This window comes from Filobasidium floriforme (assembly GCF_021052385.1).
Source record: "Filobasidium floriforme strain CBS 6241 chromosome Unknown HD553scaffold_7, whole genome shotgun sequence".
Lineage (NCBI taxonomy): Eukaryota > Fungi > Basidiomycota > Tremellomycetes > Filobasidiales > Filobasidiaceae > Filobasidium > Filobasidium floriforme.
In genome coordinates this window covers 4,868-19,342 of record NW_025763628.1, presented here as the reverse complement: position 1 = coordinate 19,342, position 14,475 = coordinate 4,868, and the positions used below count along the sequence as shown (strand labels likewise).

Below are 14,475 nucleotides of genomic sequence, written 5' to 3'. Positions count from 1 at the left end.
ATCCAGGACCTTCGTCGCTTTCGTCGGGATTTGTCATTTCGATCATTCCCCCCCCATGCCTCCCCCCACCTCGTCCTTCTCTCCCCTTCTGCGGGCCCTCCACATCCCTCTCCCTCTCCCCTCCCTCGCTCCCCGAAAAAGTCCATGGAATCATCTCCCAGACAACGTGACCCACGCGCTAAAATTGGAATCGCGAATCAACAGCGAGGGGAGGGATATTCTCGGCCGACGTCATTTCTGGCGACGGGAGCTCTGCAGGCGGGGCCCGTTCCCTCATTCCCCTTCGAGCGTCTGATCTCTCCTGCTCGAACTGCTCGCTGCGTAGGGGGGATTCCCGTGGGGCTCTCTCTCTTTCATCTCGCTCTTGTCGTACCCGGCAGCCTACTCGAGCGATACTACGGATCTACCGGGAATCGAGCTCCACGGCCGTAACGAAGCGAGGCGAGCGACGAGCGAGCCCTTCATTTCCCGTTTCACGTGGTCGAGAGTGTCGAGGTGTCGAGCTGGAGACTGATCCCGACAACGACCCGCCGCCGATCGACTAGGGCGGTGGGGTTTTGATAAATTCGATGAAACGTCTTTTCGGAGTTGTGTAAATCATACAGAAAGGGGATCCCGACGATCGACGGAGCTTTCGGCCGCTATAAAGCAAGCAAGCAAGCGAGATGTCTCGTCGTCGAATGCGGCTTATCGACAGAGGTGTCTTTCCAGATACGCAGCTAAACACGTGAGAGCTATGGGGACGGTGATCGGACTCGTGCTCGTAGTCGTGATCGTCGTATTCATCGTATTCATCGTAACCCATGGATATACGTCGTGATGGGCATATGCTCGTCTCATCGAGGAGCAGAGAACCCCGATTCGGATGTCCCATATCCATCTCGTATCGAACGGGGTACCCCTCCCTACTTCAATGTCCTAGATTCGCATCTCCATCCCTCGAACCTCTGCATTACCGTCAGGACACGCCGGCTCGTCGATGACGTCAACCAGCAAGTCTCGACACATGGCCTGCAAATTACCAGCACAAAGATAACCCCTAAGCGGTGAGCTGTGTCCTATCGAGCTCGTTGTTGATGAGCAAGGGATCTCTGTGTGGCCAAGCGGACGACCCCATAGAACCCCCCACAAACACGATCGCTTCAGGTGTCGTGGGGTTGAGTGGCGTCTGTGATCTCTGGCTATCTTGATCTGCACTCGAGTTGATTTCTAACAAGGTATCCAGATCTTCTAGGGTAGACAGTTCAGTAACAAAGGATTCGGGTTGATACGTCTCCACATTCGGTAATTGATATCCGTATCGGCTTAGAAGCTGTCGGCCTCTTTTCGCAAGCTCGAAGGTGCAGTCGATCGTGATGCAGCTGGGATCGCCTAGCACGAGAAGCAATCGAGTCGCTGAGGCTATATAGACCAGGGCTGCGGGCCCTTCGGTTGATCGGCTGGCACCGTGGCCAGCATTCTATCGATTACGCCATTACATGAAATCAAAGGAAGTCAGTGGCGACACGTTTCGACGCATCATCAGCTGACGTCCATCACATCCTCTTTCTGTGGTGCTAAACGCAAACTAGTCTATCGGACTCCTTATTTTAGTCCATCGCGGTGCGAGCTTGAAGACGATGGCGCTGTAAAAACATCGCGATATATATGACGGCGGGAGTGCTTCGGTGATACAGTCCCGGTTGGATCGATGAAGACCGTCCGAACACAACGCTTGCGCACGCGAGGCTCGATTTTTAGGATGATCTGGACAGATCACATGCAAGCTCTGAATACTACCTGGAGCTGATGAGGATAATAGACCTTGTGGCGCGTTTTGTCGAGATTTGGGATACTATTGCAACGGAACACTTGCGCGTGCTCTTAACGGTCGGGTTTCAGCCTACGGACTGATTGATACCTTATGTATTCCTTGAGAGAATCACTTTGCAATCTCACTTCAGAATCGTAGCAGAATTCTTAGCAAGGTGGAAGAGTTCGGCAAGCTCACCAAGTGTTTTGCACGTCTCGGCGTTTGTATAGTCAAGCTTGAGTCTCATATTTCTGTCCCCGCGCGCCATTGTTGGTAAGTAGCCAATCGTTCGGCTTTCCGTTTCGGGACGACTGTTCGTAACATCACAGGAGATCCTTTTGAAGCCGATGACATGGATCTGCACACCGAAAGAGACAGAACAGTGCACCGTACATGCTCACAGTGAAGTCGTAAAACGGGTTTATCTGGATGTCTGATGAAAATCGCGGCTTCAGGGCTTGTCGACATGCTCACGAGATGGGATGACTGCTTGATCGTTTGGAGGACTATGCTGTAGGAAAGATCAACCAGTCGATCAGCAAGGTAAGTCCTGCCACAGGACAGTATTACGACATGCTCAGGCGCATGTCGTCAAGTTCTCGGCGTATATCGGATTCATCAGATGTTCGACTAAAGTACGACTCGCTCCACCCCCGGTTCAGACGACGTCAGGAAGTCATGTGGAGGCGTGAACAAACGAGATTATCATCCACCTTAGAATGGGATGGAAGATAGCTTCATCTCCTTCCTCAATACAACTCCACGGAACCTTCTGGTATGCGGCATTGCGCATTCTCCGTCATTATAAGTCGGGATCCGTTGTAAAAGCTGGACCCTCGTCTGCGGAGTTCGGGCGGAGTTGCTCTGTCTAGACCTTCATGCACTTATGGTACATTCACAGAAGATGCTCAGTCAGGAAAGAAGAGGGCATCAAGCTTGCGAGTTGTATCCTGTCGCTCCCGCGCTCTTCTCGTCTCTAACCTTTTGTTTACGTCTTTAGCGCAGTACTGAGACTCGTGCGACCGTCTCCCCTAACGATCTGGCGCGGTCGTTCGTGGCAATGCCAGAGACTTTGAAGCTGAATGATGGGTATATGTTCCACAGATCAGCAGGAAATCAAAAGGGGTGTGCCCGCACGATGTTCCAGTTTGCCCGCGCGGTTTCAGTAGCTGTCACCTCGCGCGCTTCGATCGATTGCTCGACGCGCGACTCGTCAGCCAAACAAGCCCGAGGCAACGATCGTTCCCCTGCAATCCGGCGGGCGACTGATGATATCAACAACACAACAGCCGAGTTGCTCGTCTATCTTTCAAGTCTGTCCACGCTCGGCCAAAGCGGAAGTCGTCCTTGACTGTTCGGTAATTGATCGCTGAATTTTCGATTCGAATATGCTCATCGGAAGCTTATCCGCTGGTCTCGTCGGAAGCAAATGAACGCGTCAGCGATCGATCGAGGTCGAGCTGTTGGAGATCGGATGGAAACGATTTAGGGAAGTTGTTGGATTCCGACCCTCAGCATCGATATCATCGCCCTCTTGACATCGTCTCGACCTCAGATTATAGTCCCTCACGATGACAACCAGCGAACTCTCGATCAATCCGCTCGACTACAAGTCATCCCCACCGGCATCGGGCGAGAAATGCGCCTGGGTCGTCTTCCTCCTCACCTCGCCCTCTTACCTTCCCGGTATCCTCGTCCTCGCGGCTTCTCTCCGTCGATACAAGTCCAAGTATCCTCTCGTGGTCGCCATCAACCCGGCTCTTCCTCCGGAGACTAGGTCGGCATTGCAAGAAGCTGGGTTGGAAGTCAGGGTCGTCCAGCCGTTGTTGCCCACGGGGAAAGTCACCATCATCGCCGAACGGTTCGTGGATACCTGGACCAAGTTGGCCTTGTTCGATTTCGTCGAATATGATGTGAGTCCGGCTTCAGCTCTTTTCTTGCCTGCTACACTATGGTACAATACTGATTACGCTCCTTCTCGCCCATCCCGGCAGCGACTGGTCTTGATCGACGGCGACATGATGCTCAAGCAGAACATGGACGAGCTCTTCAACATCCCGCTCGAACCCGATCAGATCGCTTGCAACTTTGCTTGCGTGTGCAACCTGGACAAGTCGAGTTGGGCACCGGAGGATTGGTGAGACCCCTAGCTTCTTTTCTTTCTTTGTCCATCCTCATCTCACCTCGTCTCGATACAACCAAAATCCGCATGACCCGAGTGCTAATCACGATGACTGTTTCCCCTTTGGCACTGCATATAGGACCCGAGAGAACTGCGGTTACACCCCCTCTCACCACCCGGACGCTCTCACCCACCCTCAACCCGCCCAGAGCACCACCCCCCGAACCCACTCTCTCCTCAATTCCGGGCTCGTCGTCCTCACCCCGACCCACGAAAACGCTCAGGTCATAAGGAACTTGTTGACTTCCACCTCGATCGCCGATCAAGAAAAGGTTGCGAGCTGGATGTTCCCGGACCAAGATCTACTCGCCGACGTCTTTCGGGGGAAATGGATCAGCTTGCCCTGGTCTTACAACGCCATCAAGACGATGAGGTATTGGCACGGGAACTTTTACAGGGACGAGGAGGTCAGGAATTTACACTATATCTGTGATAAACCTTGGCAACGACGCCCTCGGAGGAACTCGACGGAGGAAAAGGAGAGGACGGGCAAGGTGTACAGCGTCTCTCCGGGGGACTTTGAGGGGATCAAGGATGAGACCCTAGGGATCCCGGCCGAGGATGCGGATGCTGTGACGCACGGGTGGTGGTGGGAAGAATACGACGAGATGGTCGAGGGTATGAAGCGGGACGGGTATGCGTGGACGGATTATCTGGAGAGGTTGGTCGCTCAGTAGCGGAGAGGTCGGACAGAGAATAGTCGGTTCGAGGGCTCGTATCGGGGTTGAGGGCACGGGCAAGCAGAACAAATGAGGTGGTCATGGGGGATCACGTAGATACCGGCGGTGTTCGGAATGAAACGAAGGGTTCGTGGCATAACAAAAGACAGAGCGTGTATGTTAGATGACGAGCCGCTATGCAATGTGAACGTGTCGTATGGTATGGGTGTGTGGGCAGGTGCGACCACGACCTCGGACGACGTTGGACGCTCGCTGGCATGAATCGTGAGCGGGAAGCGTCTCTCGAGCTTGTACTGCGTGGACATCGGTGCTCCTCCCGAGTAATTCGAGGGGTCGTGAGGTCAGAGATAGAGATAGAGAGAGAGAGAGTAGATAGAGGCGACTCTGTGAGGTCCAAGAGGTCGGACTCTGACCCCTCACCCTAGGCGGAGCCGGCCGCGGTTGTTGTTGTTTGTTGTTGCGCGGTTTGCCAAGATCTGGACCGAACCATCTTGCTCTTGATCATCTTCACTTTCAGCACAATCAGCTTTCATCGATCATCATCATCTCGCATCCCCGTACAACGTCAAAGAAACCACACAACCTCTCCAGCTCTCTATCTCTCTCTACTCCGACTACTCCCCTAACTTTATCCACCCGAATCATCTCATCATGGCCGACCAACTACTCATCAAGCTCGAAAAGCAGCGGGACGAGGTCGAATCCCTCCATCAAATCGTGACCAATGTCATCCAGTATGGTACAGACATCGGTGCCTTGAAGGCAGAAAACACGTTCCTTAAGGAAGAGAACAAGAAGAAGGACGAGCAGTGAGTACCAGGTTTCCCGTGATGCGATGAATCGAAGGTGACACTGACGACTGGCCGGCTCATACGCCTCATAGGTTCCAGGCCCTGATGAAAAAACTCGAAGAAGCGACAACTGGAATTCAGACCTTGACTACCAAGGTCGATGAGCTCACCACCACTGTCGGGGAGCTCACGCCCAAGATTGACAAGTTGAATACCAAGATGAAGAACTCACTCAAAACACAGGGGGATCTGATCAACAAGGCGAGTTGCGCAACGGGTCTCGTTTCGCCAACTCTTGCTGATCTTTGAGGGTTTACGAACAGGTCGAAGAAGCTAGGCAGCGCTGGGTGAACAGGTGCATCGCCTTGATTAACCAGAAGAGGGGGATCCATAATCCCTTACGCAGCGTTGATCCTTCCAACGTCGGGGTGGATGTCGAGACCACCGGGGAGGCTGTCAAGAAGCTCGAGAGTGAGCCGCCCCTTCCGCTTGCTTCCCTCACTTCCGCTAACCCCTGTCCTCTGACCAGCTATGAAGAAGGGCGAGCTCGACAAAGTTGCCTCTCAGGTCGGCGTGCCTGACAGCCTCATCGCCACCAACAACATGGGGTCCACCAGGGCGATTGTTGAAGCCATCATCCGTGCCCAACTCTGATCGCTCCCTCGACTCCCTCCCTATAATAACGACTGTTACGACAACAAACTTGAAGATCACGAATAGCAGCGAATGAGCGGGCTCTTGTATAATGAATAGACTCGCATGACCGGATACATGATGGGACCCAGTCCGTCAAGATTGAGCAAGATCGAGCTTCGGCACAACATATGACGCCCGTCTACGAAAGGAGCCACGCTCGAACCTTCTGATCCGTTTGCATGGCATGTTCACGCATTTCCATCACATCCAGGAAAGCCAGGAAGCGATTCCGATGCCTTCATCTGTATCGAGACGGCTCTTTCTACGGATCTACGGTGAGTCGCCCGCTTTCGACTCCATCGTGATTCTCAACCAGATCTCACCCTCATTGAGCTGACGATGTGATCGTCACCCATAGCTTGTCGGATTAGGGATCACCGGCCAGGTTCTAATCATACTTCGATCTCAAGCTTCGAGGCCGGCCATCAGACTATGGGCCGGGTCACGACGTCAGACTATGGGCAGGCTCGGAACTGAAGGAGTTCTTGGTAAGCCGACCGCAATCTTCGAATCTGGAGAACGTCCGAGTCAGCATGAGGCGAACATCTCGCAGAACGATTGGTACTAATGATCACTGCCGTATCGTATACATAGGTCGTCAATACGGACGATCTTCATGCAAGCCGTTCCTGATCTCAAGGCTGGGACTCCCTTACAGATGACATCACCCTGGTCTAGACTCGTCTTTTGTCCGGCTAGCGGCTCGATCCGACGTTCCATCCGGAAGTCGACATCGCTCGGCCCAGACCAACGAGCGATCCGAAATCCGGACGCTGGTTCCCCGAGGATGTGCTCGCTATACATCGAAGGGATCGGTACGAGAAGACATGGGGTTTGCAAGTCAGAATGGCAATCTCGTGCCTACTCGAAGATCGAGCCCGGACGATATCGTGTCAGGACGCCATATACTTCGACCTTCAAGGACACATCGCTATGTCGCCAGCTCTGTCTCCAGTCCAGCAAGATGTCATTGGCCTGCTCAACGGTTAGGATGGGGTCACCTGCCGCCGACTTGAGTTCTTTGCACCTTGAACCTGGGACGAATCTGAAGATTCTGAAGATCCAGCCACGTTCCTCTGACGTCTAGCGGAAGTGGGTAATCGCAGTCGTAACAACGGAATGCCCGAACTCAGCAGTAATACACGGGACGAAAACGTTCGGACCGCTCTTTCCAAAACGCCCTCCCAAGGACGACGTGGCGTTCGCTGGAGTATCTTGCAATCCGGACACCGATCCAGACACACTCTCTCCATCCTGCCTAGCTTTCACCGTCAGCGATTTCGAGCTACGTGAGTGAGTGATTCGGACGAGGCAATATGCAGCGAGAAAGCGGTGGACTGATATACTACTTTGTCTCTGATCCTGAAATCAGTTGCACCACTTGCATCGTCATAATGGAACATTTCGCCGACATCGACATACGCTCAGGGAGCCAGTTCAAGATTGACTCATCGGTCCCGCTGGGATCAGAACTCGATCGCCAAGGTGACCGTGCTGTACCGTCCGTCGAGATGAAGTCCGGCGAAGATAAGCGGTGGAGAAGCGAACGATGGGTACTCGTCAAGAACGAAGGAATATCCGATTCTGCTGGCATTGGCAGCAGACTTGACGTGGAGCGACAGCAACCGGTGAGTTTCGTAGACGGGTTATCGATATCTCGAGGGTCATGGAGCAAGCTGCGGCTGGAGTATCTAAGGATTGCGTCGGTTCCCACACTGCTAGCTTCATTCTGTATCTTCGTACTTTCGAAGAGTTATGCACACTTGTACGCGATCGATGACAGCTGCGACCACACGGTCGGAGTCGGGGTCGTTCTAAAGTGGCAGTGACTATCGAATTGTTCATACCACCTGTACAGTGTCAAGACCGAATCTTCGCTCTTGACATCGATTGAACAGCATTGTCGATTCGTTCGAACTGCTTTGGGATACTGAAGGCTCTCGGCGTAACCTCTTCCCTTTCGACCGTTCTTCACCATCGGTGAAGGTTGCGGGTGATTGAGACTTATGCAATGTGCGAAGTGGACCGCCGAGCAGAACAGGCGTCTGGGGATCGATCTCGAAGTCGTTCTCCACCTTGACTTCGACATTCGCTCTCGTGTACAGTCACGGCTTCGAGCCACGATCCGAGTGATAACGAGGTCCTGATTCCACTGCCGAGCGCAAGGTGACCGGGAGGCATGAATATCATCGATACACTTGAGAAACTTTCGGTACATCCTATTCGGAACGAAGATGACGGCGTCCCCTAGATCGGTAGCATGCTCGAGCCGCCCCGTAGGACTGTCTCACAATCCAGTTCCCATGGTCAGCGATGTGTTGCTCGTATTTAAATGACGATACCCGGACGGACTCACGCATCTGGCCTCCGAGCGATAAGGTCTGCACTCCGCCAGGAAAGTATTTGGCGATGTAAGCGAGGAGGGCAACGATCTGTCCACGGCAGAGCAGAGTGAGTGTGCGGAAGGTGCTAACGAGGGTGTCAGCGAGGGCAGTCCAGCGGTGACCTTGTTGAGGAAGACTGACCTGTACGATAGCCCCGAGGAGCGTCAAGATCTTGCTCCGAAGCTGAAACCCGAGCAAGTCCCACGTCCGATCAGCTCTCGACGTAACATCGCCTGCGCCCAGCGTGAGGCCCGATTCGGCTCGACTCACTCCGATCGAGAAGAAGAGTGTCAATCCGAGAGATCCAAAGTATGCCAAGGAGAAGGGTAGCCGTTCTTTCGAGGCGATATGCTTGAGGTCTAGTAGATGATGATGACGCAAAGATGGGCATTCGGAGAAGGGGGTCAGATCGCCGTTTCCCTTTGTCTGAACGAGGACCGATGATGGATGAGCTGGTCGAGATGTGGCCGGAGACTCACAGTTCAATGGGCCCGTCAATACTGCGAATGCTGCCATGAACAGGATCGACCCGAGGGTGAACGACATGACGAACTTGCGTGGGTTGAGGGCGACTACGTGGAGCGAAGCCAAAGGGTCCGGTGATCAGTCACCTAGTTGATATGGGTTTTCGAAGCAAGCTCTGAGCCCGGCCGAGACTCACGTATCGGCAAGGTGAGGAAAGCTACGAAGAAGCATATGGCAGACCCGGCGAGGCATGCTAGAAATCCTAGGAACCTGGCGAGACCCATGACCCGGACGACATGTTAGTCAAGATCTCGATAGCCGAATGTACGTTCGCACCGACGTGTAGCCCGGACTTTACTCACCTCTCCCACCTCGACAAGGCCATGTAACTCTCCTCCTCGTTACTCCTCTGTCCACTTCTCAAGGGGACATACTCTGATACGCTGCTGTACATCCTCGAGAACGGGTTGGTAGACGCCGGGGCCGCCGCCTGTTGTGCTTGCGAGTCGTCATTCGTGCCTCTTGCCCATCGGAATCCTGATAGCTGGTCTCGAAATGATTGTGCGTTCGGAGCAGACATTCTAGAGTGTTACGAGTACGAAGTATGATTTGAGCGAGCTATGGATAGCGGGTGAGATCGATAAAGGAGTAAGTCGGCAGTGTAGAGCATATGCACGTCAAGGCGGACCGGGAATCTATCGCTCGCTGGTTCGGGACCGAGAACCACTCGCACTCGGCGTGTAGCATCGTCCCGACCGCACTCTTGTCATCTCCTCGTCTGCCAAACGTCAGTATCCCCGTCTACCTTGCTACAGCTGGCCATCAAACCCTCATCGCACAAATCTGAGCATGATCGCATGACAGGATCGACAGAACAACCACGACGACTGATATTCTGGATCGTTGCAGCCATGAGCACACGCTACATCGCCGATTCTGCAGACTCGCCGACGCTCTCGACGTCTGCCTTGCATCGACAACCTCAGCCCACAGACACAAATCTCATGCTGTATGTAAGCCTGTCTCTCCCTCGAGCTTGCTACATCTGGGCAACTGTATGGTTTTAAACGCCGTCGATTCTCGTCTCGGCTCTACTCGTCCCGATCGACGACAACGAAGTGATGCTTGGGGAACGACGCCAATGCATAAACACATGTCCCAAATCATTGTCGCTATGGACTCACCGTTGCTCGTATGTGTCAATCTGGGATTTCATATTGATTTGTCCTGTGGGTACCAGCCCTCCAATGCCACGATCATCCGCCAATGCGATGTCAATGCTCGCCGTCGCCGTCCTCGTCCCCGTCGTCCTCGTCCCCGTCGTCCTCATCACCCTCTAGCAGCACTTCCACGTCGCGACTAACGGGGTTTACGCCGCAAGGGCCTCTCGTTCTCGGGTCCCAGGATTGGTCCTGGCTTTTCCCGGCCCTGAATTCGACTTCTTCGTCTTCGAGAGGGTCGTCCCGAGGCGCCGGCTCTCCCCTTGGCAGGGCGGTGCACCAGACGACTTCATCCACCCGATGCCTCCACCCTCGCAGCATGTCAAACTGCGCAATGTCAGGATAGACCTGGGCAGGCTCGTAGTCCCGACTCGCGCAACCACGGCGGGATCTTTGACGAACCGCATCTCACGCCCCGTCTTTCGCAAACACATCATCACTTCCCGTTCCGTGAGAGGGAAATGTGTTGTCGCCAGGATCGACGGCGGCAGGGTCTGGTCGGGCGGGGCCTGGGGGTTTGCCGACGAACCTGTAGCGGCGGTCGGCCTCGAGCCGTAGAACATTTCAAGCTGGAAACATAGACCGTCCGGCGTAAGCTTGGGACCCTTTCTGATATCGCTCCGGCGCTACTTACCACTTGCAACAGGCGGGCCATTTTGTTGGCCATCGGATGATCGACGTTCCAAGCTTGCTGGCGGAAGACGTTGATCCCCTCCTCCAACATCATCCACATCGGAGCTTCCACCTCCGTCCAACTCGCCGGCAGGTCCCGACCCGCCTCACAATCCTCGCCCAGCCTCCCACACCGGTCGCACTTCCGGGTCGCCTTAGTGGAGTCTGCACGAATGGGCGGTTGGCGGCGTAAGGAGACCCCTCCCTGGACCAGGAGGTCAGGCCATCCGTCTGGGGCGGTCTTGTGGTTGGGGTCGGGCGGGCCGGTACCCTTATTGGTCCTGCAGAAGGTGGCTAGAGGATTGACCGCTTCGGTATATGCCTTGAGGCAACCCACACAGGCTCGTCTCCATCCACCTCTCATCGCCAGCTGTCGAGAGGGGTTGTCAAGCCAAGTCAAAGTCAGCCACCCACCGTCGCCGCCCTTTAGAGTAGTGGCCACTTCTCACTCACCATCTCTGCCGCCTGGGAATGTCGCGACATCGTCGCAATGTGCCGAGCACGCTCGACCAACAACTCTTCCAAGCCGGACTCCCGGGTGTTGAACCGTGTCACTACAACAAAGCAACCACAAACATGCTCAATTACCTTTGAGAAGGATACAACGCTGGGGTACACAAACTCACTCATCTCCTCGTCCCATGCTTTGATGTGCCGACCACGTGCTTCCCCCCTTGCCATCCTCTCCGCCTTTACCCTCTTCTCCCGCTCGTTGCGCTCCCCTCGGTCCTCATCGCTCTTTCTCTTTCGGTCACCCCCCGGCGTACCGACGAAGCCAGCGTATTGCCCGACGTTCTTCATGTCCAACCCTGGGACGGCTTTGGGCGTTCTCGTCGGAGTCGCCGGCTGTTGAGGGGTTGTGGGCTCAGAGGCTATCACACGAAAGATCAAGATCTTGAATCAGTCAACAACCTCACAACCGTCGTGCCGCAAGACCCGGTCCAACTTACCATTTCCCTTTTGCCCTCGCGTCGATGGGGTACCTGAAATAACAACCAGGCCACCCATCAGCAACAGATATGGTCGAACTTGTCGGATTTGGGGTTAGGGGTTATAGGGCTCTTCGACCCCCGGGTATGAAACACACTTTTGAGAACCGCTCATCCCAGCGCTCCCAGGGTTGTACCAATGGATAGAGGCACCTTTGGACAGTAGAAATGAACTATCCAATCTGTTGTTGGACCCTTGTTGTGACTGCTACGGGTCAAAAACACGTCAAAATGACCTCGAAAGTCAAAAAAAAAAGTTAAAGTTCCCAAAAAATGAAATTGTCTCAAAGTTCCAGAACACTATCCCGCTTGGTTGGACCATTTTGAAGGTGAAATGACTTAGAAATCACGCTGGGCAGATTCTGGGTGAGGTTGTTGACGTGACTTGAGCATATCCATAGGAGGTCTGTCCCGCGCGAGGGTGGCCACGTCATCAGGCTGTCCCGCGCGGGGGGGGCAGAAAAAAGTAAACAAACAGCCTGTCACCGCGCGTGCAAGTCACCCCTCGTCCATCAACCTATTCTCACCATCCACATCAGCCATCCTTCACACAGCTGTCATGTACATGCTAATCAGTCAAGAAGTTCATTCTAATCATTACATGTGTATTCTCCAAACAGCAGAGTTGTTTGCCCAAGTGGTTGTCTGTCACGTCACGCGTGGGGCATCTGAATGACAAAGTAAACAACATGAGCTCAGCAGTCACCGCAGACACCGCAGACACCGCAGACACCCGTCACTCACCAGACCCGGGTGATGTGGTGAGCAGGGTACAGGTTCTCATAGTGGTTGTTACTGAGATAGAGCCAGAGGCTCTTGGTATGCTCTGGCTGACCATGGTGTCTCCAGAAAAGACCCCCGTCCACCCGTCTCTTCAGGACTGAGATTCTGACCTTGTAACACGCGCAGATGGCCCTGATCTCTGGCTCATCACCCCACTCACCCGACTGGCTCATTCTCTGCCAGTACTCCCTGAATGCTGCTGCCTGTCCTTCTTGTCCATATTCTATGAAGGGGAGGTAGTCTTCATAGTGCACACGTATCCATTCAACAGCCTCCTCCCTGACCTTGGCTGCGGTGTACCCCTGCCCGAGGCCAAATGCTATGGCCGAGAACATACAGTTGCCGTCCTTTGCAGTGTGACTTGTATGGTATGCTGGGGGGTTGGAACCTCTGATCAGACTGACTTGATCTGAGTAGATGGGTGTGTGAGGAAGATGGGATGGTGATGGAGCAGGTCTCTTGGGTGTCGTCCTGAATGCCAGTAGTTTGGCCTTTTGGGCGAGAAAGTTCTGACGCGCGGCAATCAACTTGGCACGCTCGGGTGTGATCCTATTGACTGGAGGTGGTAGAGCAACCATAGGCAGACCTTCCATTGGAGGGAGACCAAGCAGATGTCCTGGTACTTGTCCCGTTGCAATGAGATTGGCAAACCAGATGTAGGAGTTGCCTGCATTGAGGTGGTGCTTGCACGTCCACTCGGCACACCTCATCCTGAAAGGACCCCAGCCGTAGATGTTGTAGGCGTGCTTGCTATCCTTCTGACAAGGGATGTCACGGTTGGGATGATGCTTTCTCAGTTCTTTGACCAGATCCCTGGTACCTGCATCTCCCGGGTAGATCCTGTTGAGCTGTAGCAGGACTTGGGAAATGACAGTGTCGGGTACCTTGGTGGTGACACGCTGGCTGTGGTGTGTTCCTGTACGTGCTTCATCCGGCTGAGGGATGTCTGGATTTCCCTGTTCCCCTTCAGCACCTTTGCCTCTCCACCATGCAGCCTTGTCACCGGCTTTGGTGACCTTGTATCTCCCTGCATTCCACCCAAAAGAAGCCAGCACGTCTGCGGTGACTTGTTTCTGGAGCTTGGTCACCGCACGCGAGTTGTCTCCTCTCAGTATCTTGAGTGAAGACGCTCTCTGTATTATCCAGTTGGCATTTAGGAGTAATGCATCCTTCCTGGTGACCATCATGTTGACCTTGGGACCAGCACCACCGGGAGTTGGGTTGGTCCAGAATCCTATCTCGGTCAATGGACTTCTGTCCATCCACATGCACGCGGCAGCCAGCGTTGGTGCAGGCACGGTGACCTCAATCCTGAACCCTCCAATCTCTTCTTCCGGGACTTGTGACAACAGCTGTACCATGTTGATAGATGCCTTAACCCGCTTCTGGACAGCTTTTAGTGTGGTCAAGATCTCTCCCTGCAGTCGGCTGTTGTATGACTTGATGACGTGGACCAGCCGGGGATAGATTTTGACCTTGAGCGTGGTGTCATCCCAGACCACAGTGGTCTGTACCGAGCCAAAGTCCCTGGAAGCTGGAGACAGCATTGGGAAGTGCTTGGTACCCGGGGTGGCACCCTCTCCAGGCCTGAAGAGGATGATGTAGGGAGATTGGTAGGTGACCCCAATGTCCCACTCGTTGGTATTCCGTTGGGGATGTGCCCTGTCCTCGGGCTCAAAACCCCTCATGAGTGTTGTATGGATAGGAAGCTTCTGACCATACGCCTTGTACCTGATGGTAGGGCAGCCAGCTTTGGTGAGACAGGATGCCAGGATGGTGGTAGGGATGTAGGCACTCCCGTAGCTGGAGACCCAGGGGTTC

At 54.2% G+C, this 14,475-nt stretch overlaps 3 protein-coding genes across 3 annotated transcripts; 2 read left to right on the top strand and 1 right to left on the bottom strand.

Moving 5' to 3' along the window:
* The first annotated feature begins 3,309 nt into the window (after positions 1-3,309).
* Positions 3,310-4,859, top strand: HD553DRAFT_294246 (nucleotide-diphospho-sugar transferase). The gene is made up of 3 exons (XM_046178459.1): positions 3,310-3,705; positions 3,787-3,929; positions 4,054-4,859. The coding sequence occupies exons 1-3, from the start codon at positions 3,364-3,366 to the stop codon at positions 4,649-4,651; spliced, it is 1,083 nt and encodes a 360-aa protein (XP_046037616.1). The 5' UTR covers positions 3,310-3,363; the 3' UTR covers positions 4,652-4,859.
* Positions 4,860-5,221: 362 nt separating this feature from the next.
* HD553DRAFT_308453 (uncharacterized protein) lies at positions 5,222-6,229 on the top strand. The gene is made up of 4 exons (XM_046179547.1): positions 5,222-5,463; positions 5,538-5,706; positions 5,769-5,916; positions 5,975-6,229. The coding sequence occupies exons 1-4, from the start codon at positions 5,306-5,308 to the stop codon at positions 6,097-6,099; spliced, it is 600 nt and encodes a 199-aa protein (XP_046037615.1). The 5' UTR covers positions 5,222-5,305; the 3' UTR covers positions 6,100-6,229.
* Positions 6,230-8,166: 1,937 nt separating this feature from the next.
* HD553DRAFT_331096 (Got1/Sft2-like family-domain-containing protein) lies at positions 8,167-9,690 on the bottom strand. Its single transcript, XM_046182002.1, has 7 exons — positions 9,353-9,690; positions 9,187-9,260; positions 9,005-9,097; positions 8,796-8,884; positions 8,667-8,708; positions 8,498-8,573; positions 8,167-8,423 (listed from the first exon to the last, which is right to left on the bottom strand). The coding sequence occupies exons 1-7, from the start codon at positions 9,568-9,570 to the stop codon at positions 8,389-8,391; spliced, it is 627 nt and encodes a 208-aa protein (XP_046037614.1). The 5' UTR covers positions 9,571-9,690; the 3' UTR covers positions 8,167-8,388.
* Positions 9,691-14,475: the final 4,785 nt, after the last annotated feature.

What these genes read in the sequence shown, in the direction of transcription:
- HD553DRAFT_308453 (XM_046179547.1), top strand. Translation starts at nt 5,306, where the DNA reads ATGGCCGACCAACTACTCATCAAGCTCGAAAAGCAGCGGGACGAGGTC. An exon ending in AGGGGGATCTGATCAACAAG is followed by an intron (nt 5,707 to 5,768) that starts GCGAGTTGCGCA and finishes GTTTACGAACAG; the next exon opens with GTCGAAGAAGCTAGGCAGCG. An exon ending in GGCTGTCAAGAAGCTCGAGA is followed by an intron (nt 5,917 to 5,974) that starts GTGAGCCGCCCC and finishes TCCTCTGACCAG; the next exon opens with CTATGAAGAAGGGCGAGCTC.
- HD553DRAFT_331096 (XM_046182002.1), bottom strand. Translation starts at nt 9,570, where the DNA reads ATGTCTGCTCCGAACGCACAATCATTTCGAGACCAGCTATCAGGATTC. An exon ending in TCCTCGGGGCTATCGTACAG is followed by an intron (nt 8,574 to 8,666) that starts GTCAGTCTTCCT and finishes TGCCGTGGACAG; the next exon opens with ATCGTTGCCCTCCTCGCTTA. An exon ending in ATCGCTCGGAGGCCAGATGC is followed by an intron (nt 8,424 to 8,497) that starts GTGAGTCCGTCC and finishes ATTGTGAGACAG; the next exon opens with TCCTACGGGGCGGCTCGAGC.
- HD553DRAFT_294246 (XM_046178459.1), top strand. Translation starts at nt 3,364, where the DNA reads ATGACAACCAGCGAACTCTCGATCAATCCGCTCGACTACAAGTCATCC. An exon ending in TCGATTTCGTCGAATATGAT is followed by an intron (nt 3,706 to 3,786) that starts GTGAGTCCGGCT and finishes CCATCCCGGCAG; the next exon opens with CGACTGGTCTTGATCGACGG. An exon ending in AGTTGGGCACCGGAGGATTG is followed by an intron (nt 3,930 to 4,053) that starts GTGAGACCCCTA and finishes CACTGCATATAG; the next exon opens with GACCCGAGAGAACTGCGGTT.